The sequence below is a fragment of the Nematostella vectensis genome, chromosome 6 (assembly GCF_932526225.1).
Source record: "Nematostella vectensis chromosome 6, jaNemVect1.1, whole genome shotgun sequence".
Taxonomy (NCBI): domain Eukaryota; kingdom Metazoa; phylum Cnidaria; class Anthozoa; order Actiniaria; family Edwardsiidae; genus Nematostella; species Nematostella vectensis.
This window is the reverse complement of record NC_064039.1, coordinates 2,805,122-2,821,063: the sequence shown is the minus strand read 5'-3', so window position 1 is coordinate 2,821,063 and position 15,942 is coordinate 2,805,122. Positions and strand designations below refer to the sequence as shown.

Below are 15,942 nucleotides of genomic sequence, written 5' to 3'. Positions count from 1 at the left end.
GCAATAAGTTTATCGACAATTGTTTTCGAGATTTTGCGGTGGTAGCTTAACGCACTCTCTCATCGGATTAAGATTTGGGCGGAGAAGTACGAAGTGCGTTAACCTGTTTTTGTTTACGGCATTCAAGGTTGATTGATCAGCTTTACAAACGCTTATGTCGTAAGCAAATAAACACTTCAGTACGCACTCACGAGAACTCCCTTCTTATACACCACTCACTCGTAACTTTCTTGTCTAACAGAATATTCTACTTCATAACAATTTATGCAAGCTTAGTACTGCGTTCCAGAAGGGTTCTTCCACTTTAAAGCTGAATATTAGGTCGTTACCACATTTCAAAACAACCTGTACAAGATTCTTTCAAGTGTACAATGCGTGCAGGCTTGGGCAACATCATTAGTTAACTCAACGCTTTATGACAGAGCCCGACTTGTAGCTGACAGAGAGGCCACCACTTGTTGCGCCATTCTAATGCTTAAGTAATGCTTGAGACAATAAAAGTCGTACAACTTTTATAAGAAACGTGTCTAGTTGACAAGTTATCGGTGGTGCTCGTGCAGGAAAAAGGTGGTACGTGGTCTTGACGATTTTTTTAGGGCATAGGTTAGGTTAGGTATTGGAAACGCGTCGCATTGAATTCTAAAGGTTTGTAGATCTGTATTTATTCCAAAATTTACTTATAGTCACTTAAAAAGGGGAAAAAACCGCTATTTTTTAGATATGGTCAAAATGACCAAAAAAAAAACCCTGACTCGAAGAGACGTGGTTCAATTGGTTAGAAGCGCAAAAAGACAAAACAAACAAACTAAAAACAAGCAATTGCCCTCATGGAAAAGAATTTTTGTGTACATGAATACAATTTTACTTTACTATGACCTAAAAACAGAAGATTCTTCAAACAGCAACTTGTTTTTGAGAAATTTAGGCCAGCGTGACAGGACAAGTATCAGATCACAGCAGGGATGCTGTTTGTGATGTTCTCACGTGCAGTGTGTCACGCTATTTCCTGTATTTCCTATTTTTTGTTTTCTTTACCCAAGTAACAGATTGTACCCTCTAGCTCTGTAAATAGAGACCGATAGGCCGATTCGTCACTGTTGTTCTGGAACTGGTGACGGGGGGGGGGGGGGGGGGGGGGGGGGGAGCAGTGCTATTTCGAGTGAAAATATTACTCTAGAAAGTAAAGTGAATCAAACGTACTTATTTTTTGAACGACGCACAGATAAAAATGCTGCAGTTGGTAAACGAAAAAAGGAATAAAATCGCTATTGGAACCATAAAAATTGAGTTATGTTTATATATATCGGATATAAAGATCTATTCTTATATTTAAGTGTATCAATGGAATTTGTAAAGCGCACGTAAATTGTTTTTGCATCGCTACATCATCAACCAACCGAGAATAATAGCTGTCAAAACTATGTGCACCATCAAGCAACCAATGCTGTTTGCTTAAAATATATATCGATATTTCTTGAAAACAATTCATATTCGCGTATAAGCATAAACAAAAAAAGAAATATCTAGATTTCTAGCGCGCGTTTTTGGGAAAAAAATATATATATACACAGAAAGCCAGCACCAGTAGCAGGTACAATCATTAGTACAGAAATATTTACACAACGGTTCGTTTACCCCAAAGGACAATATCCTTAAGTTGCCTACGGGCTATAAATTACGTCAACTTCAAGTACTTGGTGAGCGATAACAAGGAAAACTCTAGCGTTTTCAACAAAATGGAACACGAGCACGGTGGTTGTTTTGAAAAAATGGAGAGGTTTCTGTTAATTTGAAGTGTCAGCTCCTCCCGCAAGACTGAGTAATCAGTATTTATAGTATTGATGCGATTTCACCCAGAATTCGGTATTGGTTAGAGATTCATTGAAGGTGCTAGAGTTCGGTGTTCAAATCTCGCCGCTCAACGGCTTGGAGTCATACACAAGGTTATCGCGGCGATGGGAAAACAGGTAAACCAATTTCTACTAGACCCTGCTAGTTTCTTTCTAAGTCGACAAGCCAAACGTCTACATACAGAAACCAATCACGCGTCCTCATAAAGTTATCCGCTTTATTATACAAATATTATAATTTATAAACAAATTCCGGAAGATGTTCCTATAAAAGTAAACTCTGAAGATTAAGACATAAAAACCTGGGCTGGCAGTTTTCTCGCGTCCTCCTGAAAAATGGATAAGGAAAGACAATTATTTCTGGTTTGATAACAAAAGAACAAATTCTTTTGCTATATTCATCACGTGCCATGAATAACAATGAAAATGAATTGCACAGGAGGACATATCGACAGTTATCTACGTATACGATATTTAGAGTAATGGGAAAGTTTTTTGGCTAAGTCCTTTCATTTACAAGTACTTCTACTTTGTCACTTCCTAGTTAATGTATTTGTTTAGTGGACTAATTAGGGCCTAATTTTTTGTTAACAAATGCGTCTGGTCCAGCGTCATCCATCAAGGCCTAAAAACAACAAGACTATCAGTGATACCAGTACTACGCAACAATCTGTATTTTTGAGCAAACTGTTTCAACATAAACATGCACAATGCCATGACACTCTTGCAATTACGCACAAACAGATAGAAACCGATGTACCTTTATTTTCGATTAAGAAATAATAAGAGTATATGTTAGATTCGTCTTCTAGTGACGCTGCAAGATGTGTTCAGCTAAGCCCTGAAAAATACAATGTGTTCCTAACCTCAGCCCGCCGCCGATCGTAATAAATTGTCAGAAGCGGTAGCGATGATAAAACTCTGGGTCGTTTCAAGTAGTCTTGTAAAAATTTGTCTGAAGCTCATTGTTGGAAAATAAATGTCTTACAACCCAAAAAGGTACTTTTTCGATTTTTTAATGATACCATATTTGCAAATCAAATTCTTTTCCACTCCCCTGTGGGGTAGGAAATTCCGGATATTCCCGAGTCTTTTATGGCTTTGAGATTCTGAGCCTCGTGTAATCTTTCCCACAGATGAGCTGAAGGGTATCAAGGGACACCTAAAGAATGGTACGACCAGCAGAGATGGCCTGCAAAGGCCAAAAGGGTGCAGGCAAGAAACCTAATTCTGGCCAGAAGCCTGCTGGTGGGGCAGAAATTAAAGTTGGAAAAGGTAAATTAACATGAGCGTAAGGGTCAAAATACTTTTTTACCTAGTTTAAGTTTATAGAGTCATACCCTGGAAACTAGGGGCCCTAAGGAAGTGGTTAAAACAAACTTTCAGCCCCTTTGGCTCTAGGGTAATTGAGTCACAATTACTTAAAAACATGACTGTCTGTTGTCAATATTAATTCAGCAACATCTGTAAAACAAGCGAAATGTCTGTTACAAGAATTTTTTACATGCAAATTTCCAAAACATGGAACTGTGCACTTTTGCTGTGGGCTTGCTATTTTATTCTTTTATGAACATGGGGGATAAACGAGTCTGGACTTCCTACCAACAGTTTAAGGGGTTTGATTCTCTTGACCTAAATGTATTTAATTATGCATTGTTATTCAGATTCAGGTCGGGTGAAGGTTTTTGTGAGAGTTCGTCCCATGAGAACTCAGGAGCAGAGCAGGAAAGAAGAAAGCTCGGTTGAAGTATCCGAGCTTCATTCAAAGGTATAAACAAGCTATGATGCACATACATTGAGTTTTTAAATGAGCACCACTTTCCCTCCTAAAGAAACAATACAAAGACCATCAAGAACAGTGCGCACAATTGCAAATAATATATTGCATTGCCATGCTCTTCATTCTCAGCTAGACCAGCTGTTGATAGTTTAAAACTTAATTCCATTTAGCATGCACTAACACTCTACATGGCGGCACTCTTAATGATAATCCTTCAAAAAAATTTGATGCAAATATCAAACATGTAATTTCTACATCAAACCTGTGTGGGATTATCATTTATTTCTGCTGTCCAGCATACCCCCCTTCCCTCCTTAAAATCCCCAAAATAAACAAGCCTCCAGGCGCATACAAAAGTGGTGCACAGGGTGGAGAACACCAAGGTTCTTCAATTAGGAAGTCTTACTGAAGTGTATCTGATGGGGCCAGGGAGAGAGAGAACACATAGAACATATTTTGCAGGAACGGTGAGGATGAGGGAGTGAGGATGTACAAAAGAGGGACGGTGTTGTCTAAAATACGTGTTGCCGGTTAACTCGAGTCATACCCGCCAAATTACGAATAGGAGGAAAGTACTTATTAAGTAAAGCGCGAGAAAATCTTCAAATTTGCCTCGCAAATTTAGAGTGCGCGGTAACAACATTATGAGGAAATTCGTCGGATTAAGCAATCAATTGAATATTTAAAGAAGTTTAAGGAATATCTTGCTACATCGATGTCTAATGAGAGTGTCCTGTGATTTTTCTGTGTATATTATTGTAACAAAGCTAGTCATTACTAATAATAGGTCGGAAGAACTTAATCTTCCCGCGTCCCGCCATCTTGAACCAATCACGAAATGCAGTCTGGGTAGTGCTTTGAAGAACATTTGAAAGCTTTACAAAAACGCTTGGACTAATTACACACAATAAACGAAACGAAACGGAACGATGTTAATGTGTTAGTAGGGTTTTAAATCTAGAAATATCATCAGGCCTTTAAAATATAATGAGAATGGCACCTCTATTTGCGGGCTACCTGCGGATTTCTCAGTAATTCAAATGACCAGCGGTCATGAAATGCAGACTAATTTTCCCGGGTTTGTTAACCATACTTGAACTATGAAAGGTATCAGAAACGGATCAGAAACGAGATTGCAAGATATAGACTAACCAAGACTATAACAATTGGACTAAATGGCTTGCAATAAGCGTCCGTTTGTTTATATTACACGATCAGAAACGTTTAGTGCGTGCCATAGACTGCACAGCACAAAACTAACAGACCAGCAAAACATCGAACTGTTTGGGAAGTGCAATAACAAGAATGGCCACGGCCACAACTATAAAGTAGAAGTAACTGTAGCTTCAACGGTCGATGAAGATACAGGAATGGTGATGAATCTTGTGGCTTTAAAAGGCAAAATCGAAGAAGTGTTGAGCGAACTCGATCACAAGAATTTGGATTTGGATGTAGAGTATTTCCAGACTGTTGTCAGCACAGCGGAAAACATCGCCGTCTACATTTACAATCAGCTAAATCGTGGTCTTCCAGATGGGATTCTGTACGAAGTCCGAGTACATGAAACCGATAAGAATGTTGCTTTTTACAGAGGGCAGATAAAAGAAACCCTGAACTGACATTCCTGATATTCATACAAACAAAGGAACTATCTTTACCCACGTGTCTGTAAAAAAAATCATGCTTCGCTCCTTTGTAGAACAAAGATAATGTTTCTTCTTACATAACAAGACTCGTGGCCAGAACGCTGAAGTTGTCACGTTTGAATAAACAAACTCGAACGGCGAAGCACGTGTCTGTAAAAAAAAGAGATGCAAACAATCTGGGTCAGTACGCAGCTCTTACAAGCTGCAAATTGATTGGGCAAATGAACAATATCCGCACCTCGGCACAAAGAACGAGAACAATAGAGACAAAAGAACTCCTTTGTAGAACAAAGGTAATGTTTCTTCTACATAACGAGACTCGTGGCCAGAACGCTGAAGTTGTCACGTTTGAATAAACAAACTCGAACAGCGAAGCATGATAACGGAGAAGAAGCTGAGATCAAAAACTTTTTCATGGCAACCAAAAGGTAGATAAAAACTCCAGTTGTCAATCCATTCTCACAAGAAATGCGTTTTCTATTATGAGATAAAAATAAAGTTTAAAGTTACTTGAAAAGAAACGCAAGTGAAACAGAACATTTAAGTACTTATATACCTTGTAGCCGCTTTACTTTGTATTTCAGGGAAGTTTCTTATATCCCTTAAATATAGCAGGTATAAGTAAATAAAAGCAGGTATAAATAGCAGAAAAATTCTTTTCATATTAAAAGTGTAAGTTTTGCTTACAGGCAGTTTCCATGCATTGGTTTGAAATGTCTATGTACTGTTAAACTTTCTATGCAAACATTTTTTTATTAATAAAATTTTTGAATGTTGTGCTTTTTTACTGTGCTCTTCATATAATATTGTAAGATTTAGGTCTTGGCTCTCTATTTTTGTCTTCTTTGCTCAAAAAGGTCAAGATAGAAATTAAAGAGAAAAACTGGTTTGGTGTTGTGTTGTTGTATTTGTGCGAGATCCACTGGTGTTGGGGCCTAACCGCACTAGGAGGACAAAGTTTGTCTTCGCATTCACATTCGCACATGTTTCAAGCCATTTTTTGTCAAAACAAACCAACTTTTGCCTAGTGCGAATAGGCCCTTATTTTATAATAATTGGTCTTCATGCATGAATAACCCATTCGCATACATGCATTTGGGGTTTTGGGATTATTAAACATTTTTATACTTTATTGGATTATTAAGCTGTTTACAAATATGGATATTAGAGGAATAGAGGGTATTCTGTTTACACATTTTTGAAATAACACAACAGATGTAGGGAAAACTATATTGTACTTAATGGATTGACATATTTTAGACAGACAGTTGACCTTGGCCCAGTTCCTAGAAAGCAGGTTAGCGCTTATCCACGGATAAATATGGTTATCGAGACATTTGATTGGATAACAACCTTACTTAACTCTGGGTTAGCGTTAACCTGCTTTCTAGGAACCCGGCCCTTGTCTATAAACCATATCTATTTCAGATCCATGTGAATGATCCAAAACACAGCTGGGAAAAGGATTATCCATTTGACCATGTTTTTCCATCTGGCTCAACAAATGTGGAGGTATAATTAATAAGTTGAGTGAATTAAATTTAATACTGTCAGCAATTATTTGGCTTGCAAATGGGATCTTTTTGAAGTATTTATCAAACTATTTATTTTGTTTATAATTTTTTAGCTATACCCCTTATCCTTTTGGATTTAATGTTTAGTAAATACGTTAGCTAGAGTCCAAAATTTACCAATCGGCATATGTTTCATATATTTGGTGCCCAACCCCCTGATCCTGTATAAATTATGTTTTGTTGTAGGTCTGTAACACTCTTTGCAAGCCAATAGTAGCCTCTGCTCTAAATGGCTTCAATGGCACGCTTATGGCATATGGTCAGACAGGATCAGGTAGTTTGAGCTGCATTTATGGGCAGTTGTAGATTCAATGGTCCTTTCTTGCATTAATACACATTGCAGTGCTAAATGCCTATTTACCTTGCTTTTCCATTTTTTGTGCTGACATATGTCTAGCAAGAAGCTTTTCTTGGAGGGGATGTGGGCAAGTGTTTCTTGTATTTTCTGGGAGAAAGAACAGGGGTACACAATTTTTTAAAAAAATCCTTATATATGTCCTTTTTAAAAATGCTAGTCTTCCTCTCCACCCGGACCCTCTGCCCTGCGTGTTTACATCCTATGAGTCATATTTCTATTAGGATTTTAATGGCACCCACAACTTATATTCATTCAGAAATGAGCAAATCCTTAAGTTAGAACTGATGCACTTGGTGTGCACTTGAAAAGCTAAAAAGTAGACAGTAAAATGGTTTTAAATAATTCTGATTATATTCCTTTGTCAAATAAATTGAGACAAGTTGGTTAATTTATAAAATTTTAGAATGTGCCTTGATTATGTTTGCCAAGTATCTCATATTTAAAATGAAGCATGCTTTCTTATGTCTAAATTAGTTGTCGGCGGGCAACATGCTGAAATAGTTACTTTGGGGTTGCCAAATGTAATGTTTGGGATTCCTGTTTGTATGACCGCAAGGTTTTCTGGGTAACAGCAATAAACAACGAGAGTCCGCCATTACTGTTTATTCGTTTTGATCTTAAGGTTTTTCTCAAATACATTACATTTTTTGGCGACGAGGATTTCGGAAATGGCAACCTACGGCAAAATAGATGAATTCGACAGAGATTCTGATTCATGGGAACAGTATATCGAGCGTCTAAACTTCTATTTTGAAGCAAATGGAGTAACTACGTCTGACGATGACTTGAAAATACGCCGTGCAATCCTCCTCAGTTCGGTAGGGAAAAAAACCTACAAATTAATGTCTGATCTGCTGGCCCCAGCGAAACCTGGAGAGAAATCTTATGCTGACTTGTGCACCTTGGTAAAGAGCCATTTCAACCCAAAACCGAGTGAAAGCGTGCAACGGCACAAGTTCAATAACCGTTTCAGATTGAGCGGGGAGAACGTGTCTGACTTTGTAGCGGCTCTACGAAACATGGCAGAATACTGCAATTTTGGTGGCAGTCTGGAAAATATGCTGCGTGATCGTCTGGTGTCTGGAATTAACAATGAAAGAATCCAAAGGCGTTTGCTATCAGAAGAGAACTTAACTTTCAAAAAAGCTTACGACATTGCTTCGTCTATGGAAACGACCGCACAGCACATGGCCGAACTTCAATCTGCTCCTTCTACGTTAAGTTCAACGTCTGCATCTGTAAAAAAGGTCAGTTCTTCGCCCTTACCGCGTTCTAAAAGCGAAAATAAAGAGTGTTATCGTTGTGGAAAAAATCACCACCCGTCAAAATGTCGTTTCAAGGAGGCCACGTGCCATTATTGTAAAAAGAAAGGACATATTGTTGCCAAATGTCTCAAAAAAGCAAAAAAGTCGTCCGAGACAACCAAGCCAAATTCCAACCACCATCCAAAACAAGGGAAACCAGCAATTCATGTCCTGGATACTGATAAAGAAATAGAAGATGAAGATATATATCCATTGTTTGCTGTCAGTCAAGGCAACCGCCAAAATCCGTATTTAGTAGATGTGGAATTAAATGGTCTTAAAGTTCAAATGGAACTGGACACTGGTGCATCACTTTCAGTAATCGGAGAGGACATTTTTGATCAATTGAAGAACATTGAGGGTTCATCTCTCAATCTGCAAGATACCAAGCTAACCTTGAAAACATACACCGGGGAGACAATTCCAGTTTTAGGAAAGCTTGTAGTGGAAGTCAAGTACAAGGACTTCTTTGAACACTTGCCAGTTATAGTGGTACAAGGCAAGGTGCCCAGTCTCTTTGGACGAGATTGGTTACAACATGTTAAGTTGTCATGGCCAGAGATTTTCCTAGTTCAAGTTGTATCCCCTGATGTGTCTGACCTGCTAAAGAAACATGAAAATTTATTCAAGGAAGGACTAGGGACAATTCAAGGAGTGAAAGCAAAGATATACGTTGATCCTCAAGCCAAACCCAAGTACTTCAAACCTCGCACGTTAGAATATGCACGACGTCAGAAGGTAGAGAGAGAATTGGACCGTTTGTTAGAAGAAGGAACAATTCGTCCAGTTCAATTTTCGGAATGGGCAACACCCATTGTGCCCATTGTCAAATCTGATGAGTCTATACGCATTTGTGGTGACTTCAAAGTTACTTTGAACCAAGTTAGCAAACTTGACAATTACCCAATTCCTAAAACAGAGGATCTGCTAGCTCAACTTGGAGGTGGAGTGCAGTTTACAAAACTAGATCTGAGTCAAGCTTATCAACAACTTGAGTTAGATGAAGAATCAAAGAAGTACACCACTATCACCACTCATAAAGGCCTATTTGAGTACAATAGACTGTGCTACGGCATTGCCTCAGCCCCTGGGATTTTCCAACGCACAATGGAAAATTTACTGCAGGGTATCCCGAATGTTGTAGTACGAATAGATGATATTCTCATTGCCGGGAAGACATCAGCAGATCATCTCAAAAGTCTAACAGAAGTCCTGTCACGTCTGGACAAAGCTGGCGTCCGTCTTAAACGTTCGAAGTGCATTTTTCAAGCACCTGAAGTCACTTACCTGGGACACCGCATAGACAAAGATGGTATCCACCCCCTTGACGAGAAAATCAAAGCAATTCAAGAGTCACCGAGACCTTCTAATCTGAAAGAACTGCAAGCCTTTTTAGGCATGCTTAACTATTACGCTTGTTACATACCTAACATCACTACAATACTATCTCCTTTACATCAGCTGTTAGTCAAAGACACACCTTGGAACTGGAGTGAAGCACATGAAAAATCTTGGAACCAAGCCAAGTCCACACTTCACTCTTCACAACTTCTAGTGCATTACAGCTTGGAAAGAGAGTTAACCCTTGCTTGTGACGCATCACCATATGGTCTTGGTTGTGTTATTTCACATGTGATGGATGATGGGACTGAACGTCCTATTTCATATGCCTCACGTACTCTGTCCCCAGCCGAAAAGAACTATTCACAGCTCGACAAAGAGGCAGCAGCCATCATGTTCGGGGTGAGGAAGTTCCACTCATACTTATATGGACGGAGTTTTACCATCTACACTGATCACAAACCCCTGCTGGGTCTGCTACAGTCAACTAAACAAATACCGACCTCAGCCTCACCACGCATATTGAGGTGGGCGGTATTCCTGTCAGGCTACTCATACACTTTAGTATATCGAGAAGGCCAGAAAAATGGTAATGCCGATGGCCTGAGCCGGCTGCCATTGCCAAATGAAACCAGAAATGTTCCAGTGCCTGGCGACATTATGTTTGTAATGAATCATCTTGAAGTCAACACACCCGTTAAAGTCAAGGACATTGAGCGTTGGACCTCAAAAGATCCTATTCTTAGTGCAGTACGACACCAAGTAATGTCCGGTTGGCCCAATTCAAATGATCGCATTGAGTTCAAGCCCTACTCTGATAGAAAGCACCAACTTAGCTGTCAGGATGGTTGTCTACTCTGGGGCTCTCGCGTAGTCATTCCTCCTCAAGGAAGAGTCAAGCTTCTCCAGGAACTACATGATGGACATCCTGGAATGGTTCGCATGAAAATGTTAGCCCGAAGCTATTTCTGGTGGCCTGGCCTGGACGCGGATATTGAGCAAAAGGTGAAAGATTGCACAAGCTGCCAAAGTAATGCTAAGGCACCTTCTACTGCACCCCTACATCCGTGGGAGTGGCCGTCTAGACCTTGGTCTCGCATACATATTGACTATGCAGGACCTTTCGAAGGACACATGTTCCTGGTGATCGGTGATGCCTATAGTAAGTGGATCGAGGTATTCAAGACAAACTCCAGTACTGCTGCAGTAACCATCCAGAAGTTAAGAGAATGCTTCTCAGTACATGGACTGCCTGATATCATTGTATCTGATAATGCAACTGCCTTCATAGGTGAAGAATTTGCCCTTTTTATGTCTGAGAATGGCATAAAACACATCACTTCAGCACCTAAACACCCAGCATCCAATGGATTTGCTGAAAGATATGTTCGCACTTTCAAGGAAACAATGAAGAAGATGGGAGGGGAAAAGGAAAACTTAGACACGAAGTTAAGCAGATTTCTACTAAGCTATCGTACCACACCTCATGCAACCACTGGTAAAACACCTGGTGAGCTATTAATGAACCGGAAGCTGAAGACGCGCTTGGACCTGGTAAACCCCCTTAGTCAGGACACAATTCGCACTCGTGTAGAAGATAAACAGCTCGCACAGAAGAAACAACACGACAATCTAGTGCCACTCAGAGAATTTCAAGTGAATGACCCAGTATTTGTCAAGAATTTTTCATATGGTCCAAAGTGGTTATGTGGAACAATTATTCAACAGTCAGGACCGGTTTCGTATGTCGTTCAACTCAGTTCAGGTGGAGTGTTTCGACGACATGTTGACCATCTTCGCCTGAGGACAAGCACACCCACAGTCGCCAATGATCTTCAGAGTTCAACAGAATTGGCCCAAGTTCCAATGCAAACAACTGTACCCAAGCAGATTCCAGAGGAATTTAAGGAACCTGAGATCACAGTTTCAGAACCTTCATTGGAACCGAAGAAGACAGAGCTTCCAGCTTCTGAACCTGCAAGTACTCTGCGAAGAAGTACTCGACTCAAAACCACACCTACTCACCTCAAAGACTATGTATGTTAATTTTAAGCAGCATATCACACTGTGTACATTTTTCCGGATCTGATGGATTGACAACTTGTCAAGAACTTGTCATGGACATTGTTGTTGTTTTTTACTTGTTGACATATTGTGTGTATAAATTTGATAGTTTTACTGGCCTCAGCAAGCAAGTATCTTTTAGTTGTAAACTTGGGTGGGGCAGTATGTAATGTTTGGGATTCCTGTTTGTATGACCGCAAGGTTTTCTGGGTAACAGCAATAAACAACGAGAGTCCGCCATTACTGTTTATTCGTTTTGATCTTAAGGTTTTTCTCAAATACATTACACCAAATTTTAATATATTGTTGATAATTTTGTCATCCTTGCATATTCTTGCAGGTAAGACCTACACCCTTATGGCACCAGATGGCATTACATATGGTGTTGTTGATAGATGCTTCAGGAGAATTATGAAGGATGATAAGCATGACTACAAGGTATAAGCTACTTGATATGTCATATTGGGGTGGCAATATATAAGATTTTTATTTAAGCTGATTATGCTGTTTATGCTTACATTATTTTACGCTACATTTTTTCTATAGTAATGTGGAGTGTTGTGATGCATAATTCTAACATGTTCTTTGTTACCAGGTGTCATTATCATATCTACAAATTTATCAAGAAAAAATCTATGACCTGCTCAATTCTACAAACAAGGTGGAGCTAACAATACGTGAGCACCCGCAGAAAGGTAAGATCTCTTCTCTCTGGTGACTTAGATGTGCTCAATTTTTATTGGCTAAAAACTGTATTGTTGTCAATATTTTTTATCAGCGTTTTTTTTTTTATTTACCAAATGCAAAAACCTTGTCCAAAGTGGCACATTTAATGAAAGATTCTTGGCTTAGAGGCCTGGGGAGGGGGGGGGGGGTAGAAAAATGGGGCCTGAATTTTTTTTCTTGGGGAGTGAGGGAAGGGGGGTGAAACATCAGGTACCCCTCCCCCCACAAAAAAGCTGATTTGAATTATTTCCCAGTCCTCCCCTCTTTAAATGATCAAAACAGCAAAATTTGGTCGGATGACCCACCCAACGGCTTATCATAGCTTTGGCGACTTTTTTCAGGTATCTATGTGGAAAACCTGTCAGAATTTGTTGTACGCTCCCCAAGCGAAGTTCACAACTTGATAACTGTTGGGAGGAAACGTCTTGTGTTTGCAGAGACTAAGATGAACAGAACATCAAGCAGGTAACATTGAGGGGCCCCTTCTGATTAAAAAATGTTGACCAATCATAATTATTTACATTTAAACGTCTAACGGTTTACTTGCAAGAAAACCTCAAAATACCCATTCATGACGTCATAGTTATTCGCTTTTATTGTACATCTACGATAATATGCACGCTCTCATTGGTCGAAAAAGAAGGGCAACCATTCCCCCGTTATAACACAGCACTTTACAATGATTTTTTAATCAATTCCAGGCCCGTAGTCAGGGGGGGGGGGTTCGGGAGGTTTGGACACCCCCCCCCCCCCCACACACACACACACACCCGGCTTGAAGGTCCTCTCAGAGCAAACAAAAATATATAACGTTTGGCTGGAGATATACCGTGCACATCAACATGTATTTAAAATGACTATAAAAATCTTTTTATAGTAATTATCTTTATTATTATCGCTATATGTTAAAAAGTACCCTAGGTTGATTGCCTAATGTAATAAGACGAGGAGAGGGGTATACCGGAAATTTGGTCCACTAAAATGGAAAAAAACGAACCACCTCGCTCAAAATCCTGGCTACGGGCCTGAATTCGCAGTATAATAAATCTAAAATTGAGAACTGACCGTACAAAAGAATCCTTCTACTGGATACAGCATACAAGCTCCTACTACGCTCTTTTTATAAGAACGTCTAATTTCAGTTGAGACTGGGCCGTTACTAACAAATCAACATTTTACTGCTATCTAAGCCTTTGGTAATGTTCTGAGCATGTTCTTAGAAATCTAAGGCTTCACGTTCTTATAAAAAGTTTCTTAAAAGTAGTAGATTCTTAGTTTCTTAAAAGCAGTGTTTCCCTTTTTGCCGATCGAGTTCAGCATGTGTAGTAGTTCTATTCAATGATGTGTCGTCCGTATTTTATTTGCCAGGTCACACTCAGTGTTAACTCTTTGCATCGAGCGCACCCTGAATAAAGGAGAAGCTACACATCAAGACTGTGTGCCAAAAGACAGACGAAGTAAGAACATTTCATATCTCTATTACGTCGTTTTGTTATCCATATGTTTTTTTTCACGTGTAATGTAAAGTGCGTTTATCTCAACACGAAAGTCGCGGCAAATCAAGTACGTGCTTGGTTTACAATGTTGAGGCTTCGAAGTGACTCTGACAAACATGCTTATCAATTTTTCGGCCACTTTTTTGCTAAAGGTTCACCTCCACGAAGAGACTCTAAAGATCTACAAAAGCTTACAGGATCACCGAAAAAGGTAGGTCGCCTGAAAGATTTTGTGAACCGAAATTAAGCAGAACGTGTGATACAAAGCTAAGCACTTGCAGAGGATCCTTTGTAACCATCAATCCAGGGGCGTAGCCAGGGGGTGGCCCAGGGGGCATGGGCCCCCCCTTCTAGCAGCCAAAAATACAGTAAATGTATGAGACATTATCTGAAATACAGGAGAAAATTGAAGACTTGAAAGGGCCTTCTGGGCCCTCTCCTGTTAAAAATCCTGGCTACGCCACTGTAATCTATGAATCTTTGAACGTGTTTACTTGGGAATTTGTTATATGAAACACTAAAAAGCATCAGCGTGTTTTGTCTTATTTACCAGCTTCTCAGATTAACTTCTTCTATATTGTTCTATCACATTTATTTTCACCATACATTCATTTGCCCTACAAAAAGCGACTGGATTTGATTCTTTTGTACAGACACTAGCAGCATCTTCTACAGATAAAACCCAAGACGATGAGGTAGGATTGTCTGGAAAACAATATTTATTGATATTTAAGTTTTATTTGTGTGGCAAACCTTGGCGTGACAATTTATAGCTAAGAGTTAATGTCGACGTTTGTGATTTGATGTTCCAGGAGGGTGAGGAGGAGGAGGACTCCCTAACCAAGATGGCGTTGACGGACGATGTGCTTATCCGAGGACGGATTCATCTGTATGTTCCCTTCTAGCTATCCAGTGGAACCCTGTTAACTGGAACGTTCAAAGGAGACGGGAAAAATTTTGAACTAGCGGAGTGTTCGATTTACTCAAGTAAAACGGATTTGAGATTAGTATTTAGGGAGCTCAAAATTAGTTTGAGTAAGCGGGGTGTTTGATTTAGTCGAGTTTAAGGTTACCCTCATCCGTTAATCAATGCTGAACACAGCATGCTGTATCAGAGCGAATTAGGGAACTCAAAGTTGGATTAATTGGCGGGGAGTCAAGAAATCCGAGTTTGAGTTATCAGGATTCCTCTATATATCTCCTGGACCCGACATCCCCCCTCCCGACCTCTGTGGTCCATAGGGCACACTTTGAGCGAGTCCAGAACAAAACACCACTTCAGGGTGGCATGAGGAGAGCACCCTCTCATCCGGTGCCACTTTTAGCTAGGTAGCAGAAGCCTCTGGGGCTGACTCCTCACCAATGAATGGTAAGATGGATGGACACCTTTTTGGCGCCCCAGGTAGGAAGGCGTTTCATCCAGCTAACCTCTAGGCAAACATCGCTCTCAGCTCAACAACCATTTCTGGGATATTGGCATACTTCTCTGGGAAGTTCATATATTACATCACTTCCCTGCGCCGTCCAGGAAATCATTTTAAAACGAATGCACTAAGAGCCTAGATAACTTAGATTTGCTAACAATATATGTATAGCACTAATACTGACTACATGACTGTCTTTGACAATGCATATGAACTTCAGGTGTGATCTTGCTGGGAGTGAACGGCTCAAGAAGACCCACGCAGCAGGAGACCGACTGAGTGAGGCCCAACACATCAACTCGTCACTACTCGAACTCGGGTAAGTGTCCAACGGGCCGTGTAACAATCGAGTCAAAGCTCATGATTAACAAAAAAGGTT

At 39.9% G+C, this 15,942-nt stretch overlaps 2 protein-coding genes across 9 annotated transcripts in view; both read left to right on the top strand.

Annotated features, from left to right (window-relative positions):
- LOC116619428 (kinesin-like protein KIN-7I) overlaps positions 1–15,942 on the top strand; it is a 30,153-nt gene that overhangs the window by 470 nt on the left and 13,741 nt on the right. For 4 of the 8 annotated variants that reach the window (XM_048729303.1, XM_048729301.1, XM_032384209.2 and 1 more), the window contains exons 2-13: positions 2,987–3,125; positions 3,515–3,618; positions 6,705–6,788; positions 7,037–7,124; positions 12,258–12,355; positions 12,513–12,612; positions 12,985–13,108; positions 14,012–14,100; positions 14,292–14,350; positions 14,793–14,834; positions 14,952–15,028; positions 15,784–15,882. In XM_048729303.1, the coding sequence (XP_048585260.1) occupies positions 3,020–3,125; positions 3,515–3,618; positions 6,705–6,788; positions 7,037–7,124; positions 12,258–12,355; positions 12,513–12,612; positions 12,985–13,108; positions 14,012–14,100; positions 14,292–14,350; positions 14,793–14,834; positions 14,952–15,028; positions 15,784–15,882 (1,070 nt within the window). In that variant the 5' untranslated portion in view covers positions 2,987–3,019. Of the gene's footprint in view, positions 1–456; positions 646–1,680; positions 1,968–2,986; positions 3,126–3,514; positions 3,619–6,704; positions 6,789–7,036; positions 7,125–11,748; positions 11,891–12,257; positions 12,356–12,512; positions 12,613–12,984; positions 13,109–14,011; positions 14,101–14,291; positions 14,351–14,792; positions 14,835–14,951; positions 15,029–15,783; positions 15,883–15,942 lie in introns of those variants that run through there. The other 4 variants (XM_048729300.1, XM_032384208.2, XM_032384214.2 and 1 more) reach the window with 4 other exon arrangements.
- On the top strand, positions 7,766–12,157 carry LOC125568025 (uncharacterized protein K02A2.6-like). The gene has a single exon (XM_048729305.1). The coding sequence runs from the start codon at positions 7,877–7,879 to the stop codon at positions 11,897–11,899; it is 4,023 nt and encodes a 1,340-aa protein (XP_048585262.1). The 5' UTR covers positions 7,766–7,876; the 3' UTR covers positions 11,900–12,157.

What these genes read in the sequence shown, in the direction of transcription:
- LOC125568025 (XM_048729305.1), top strand. Translation starts at nt 7,877, where the DNA reads ATGGCAACCTACGGCAAAATAGATGAATTCGACAGAGATTCTGATTCA.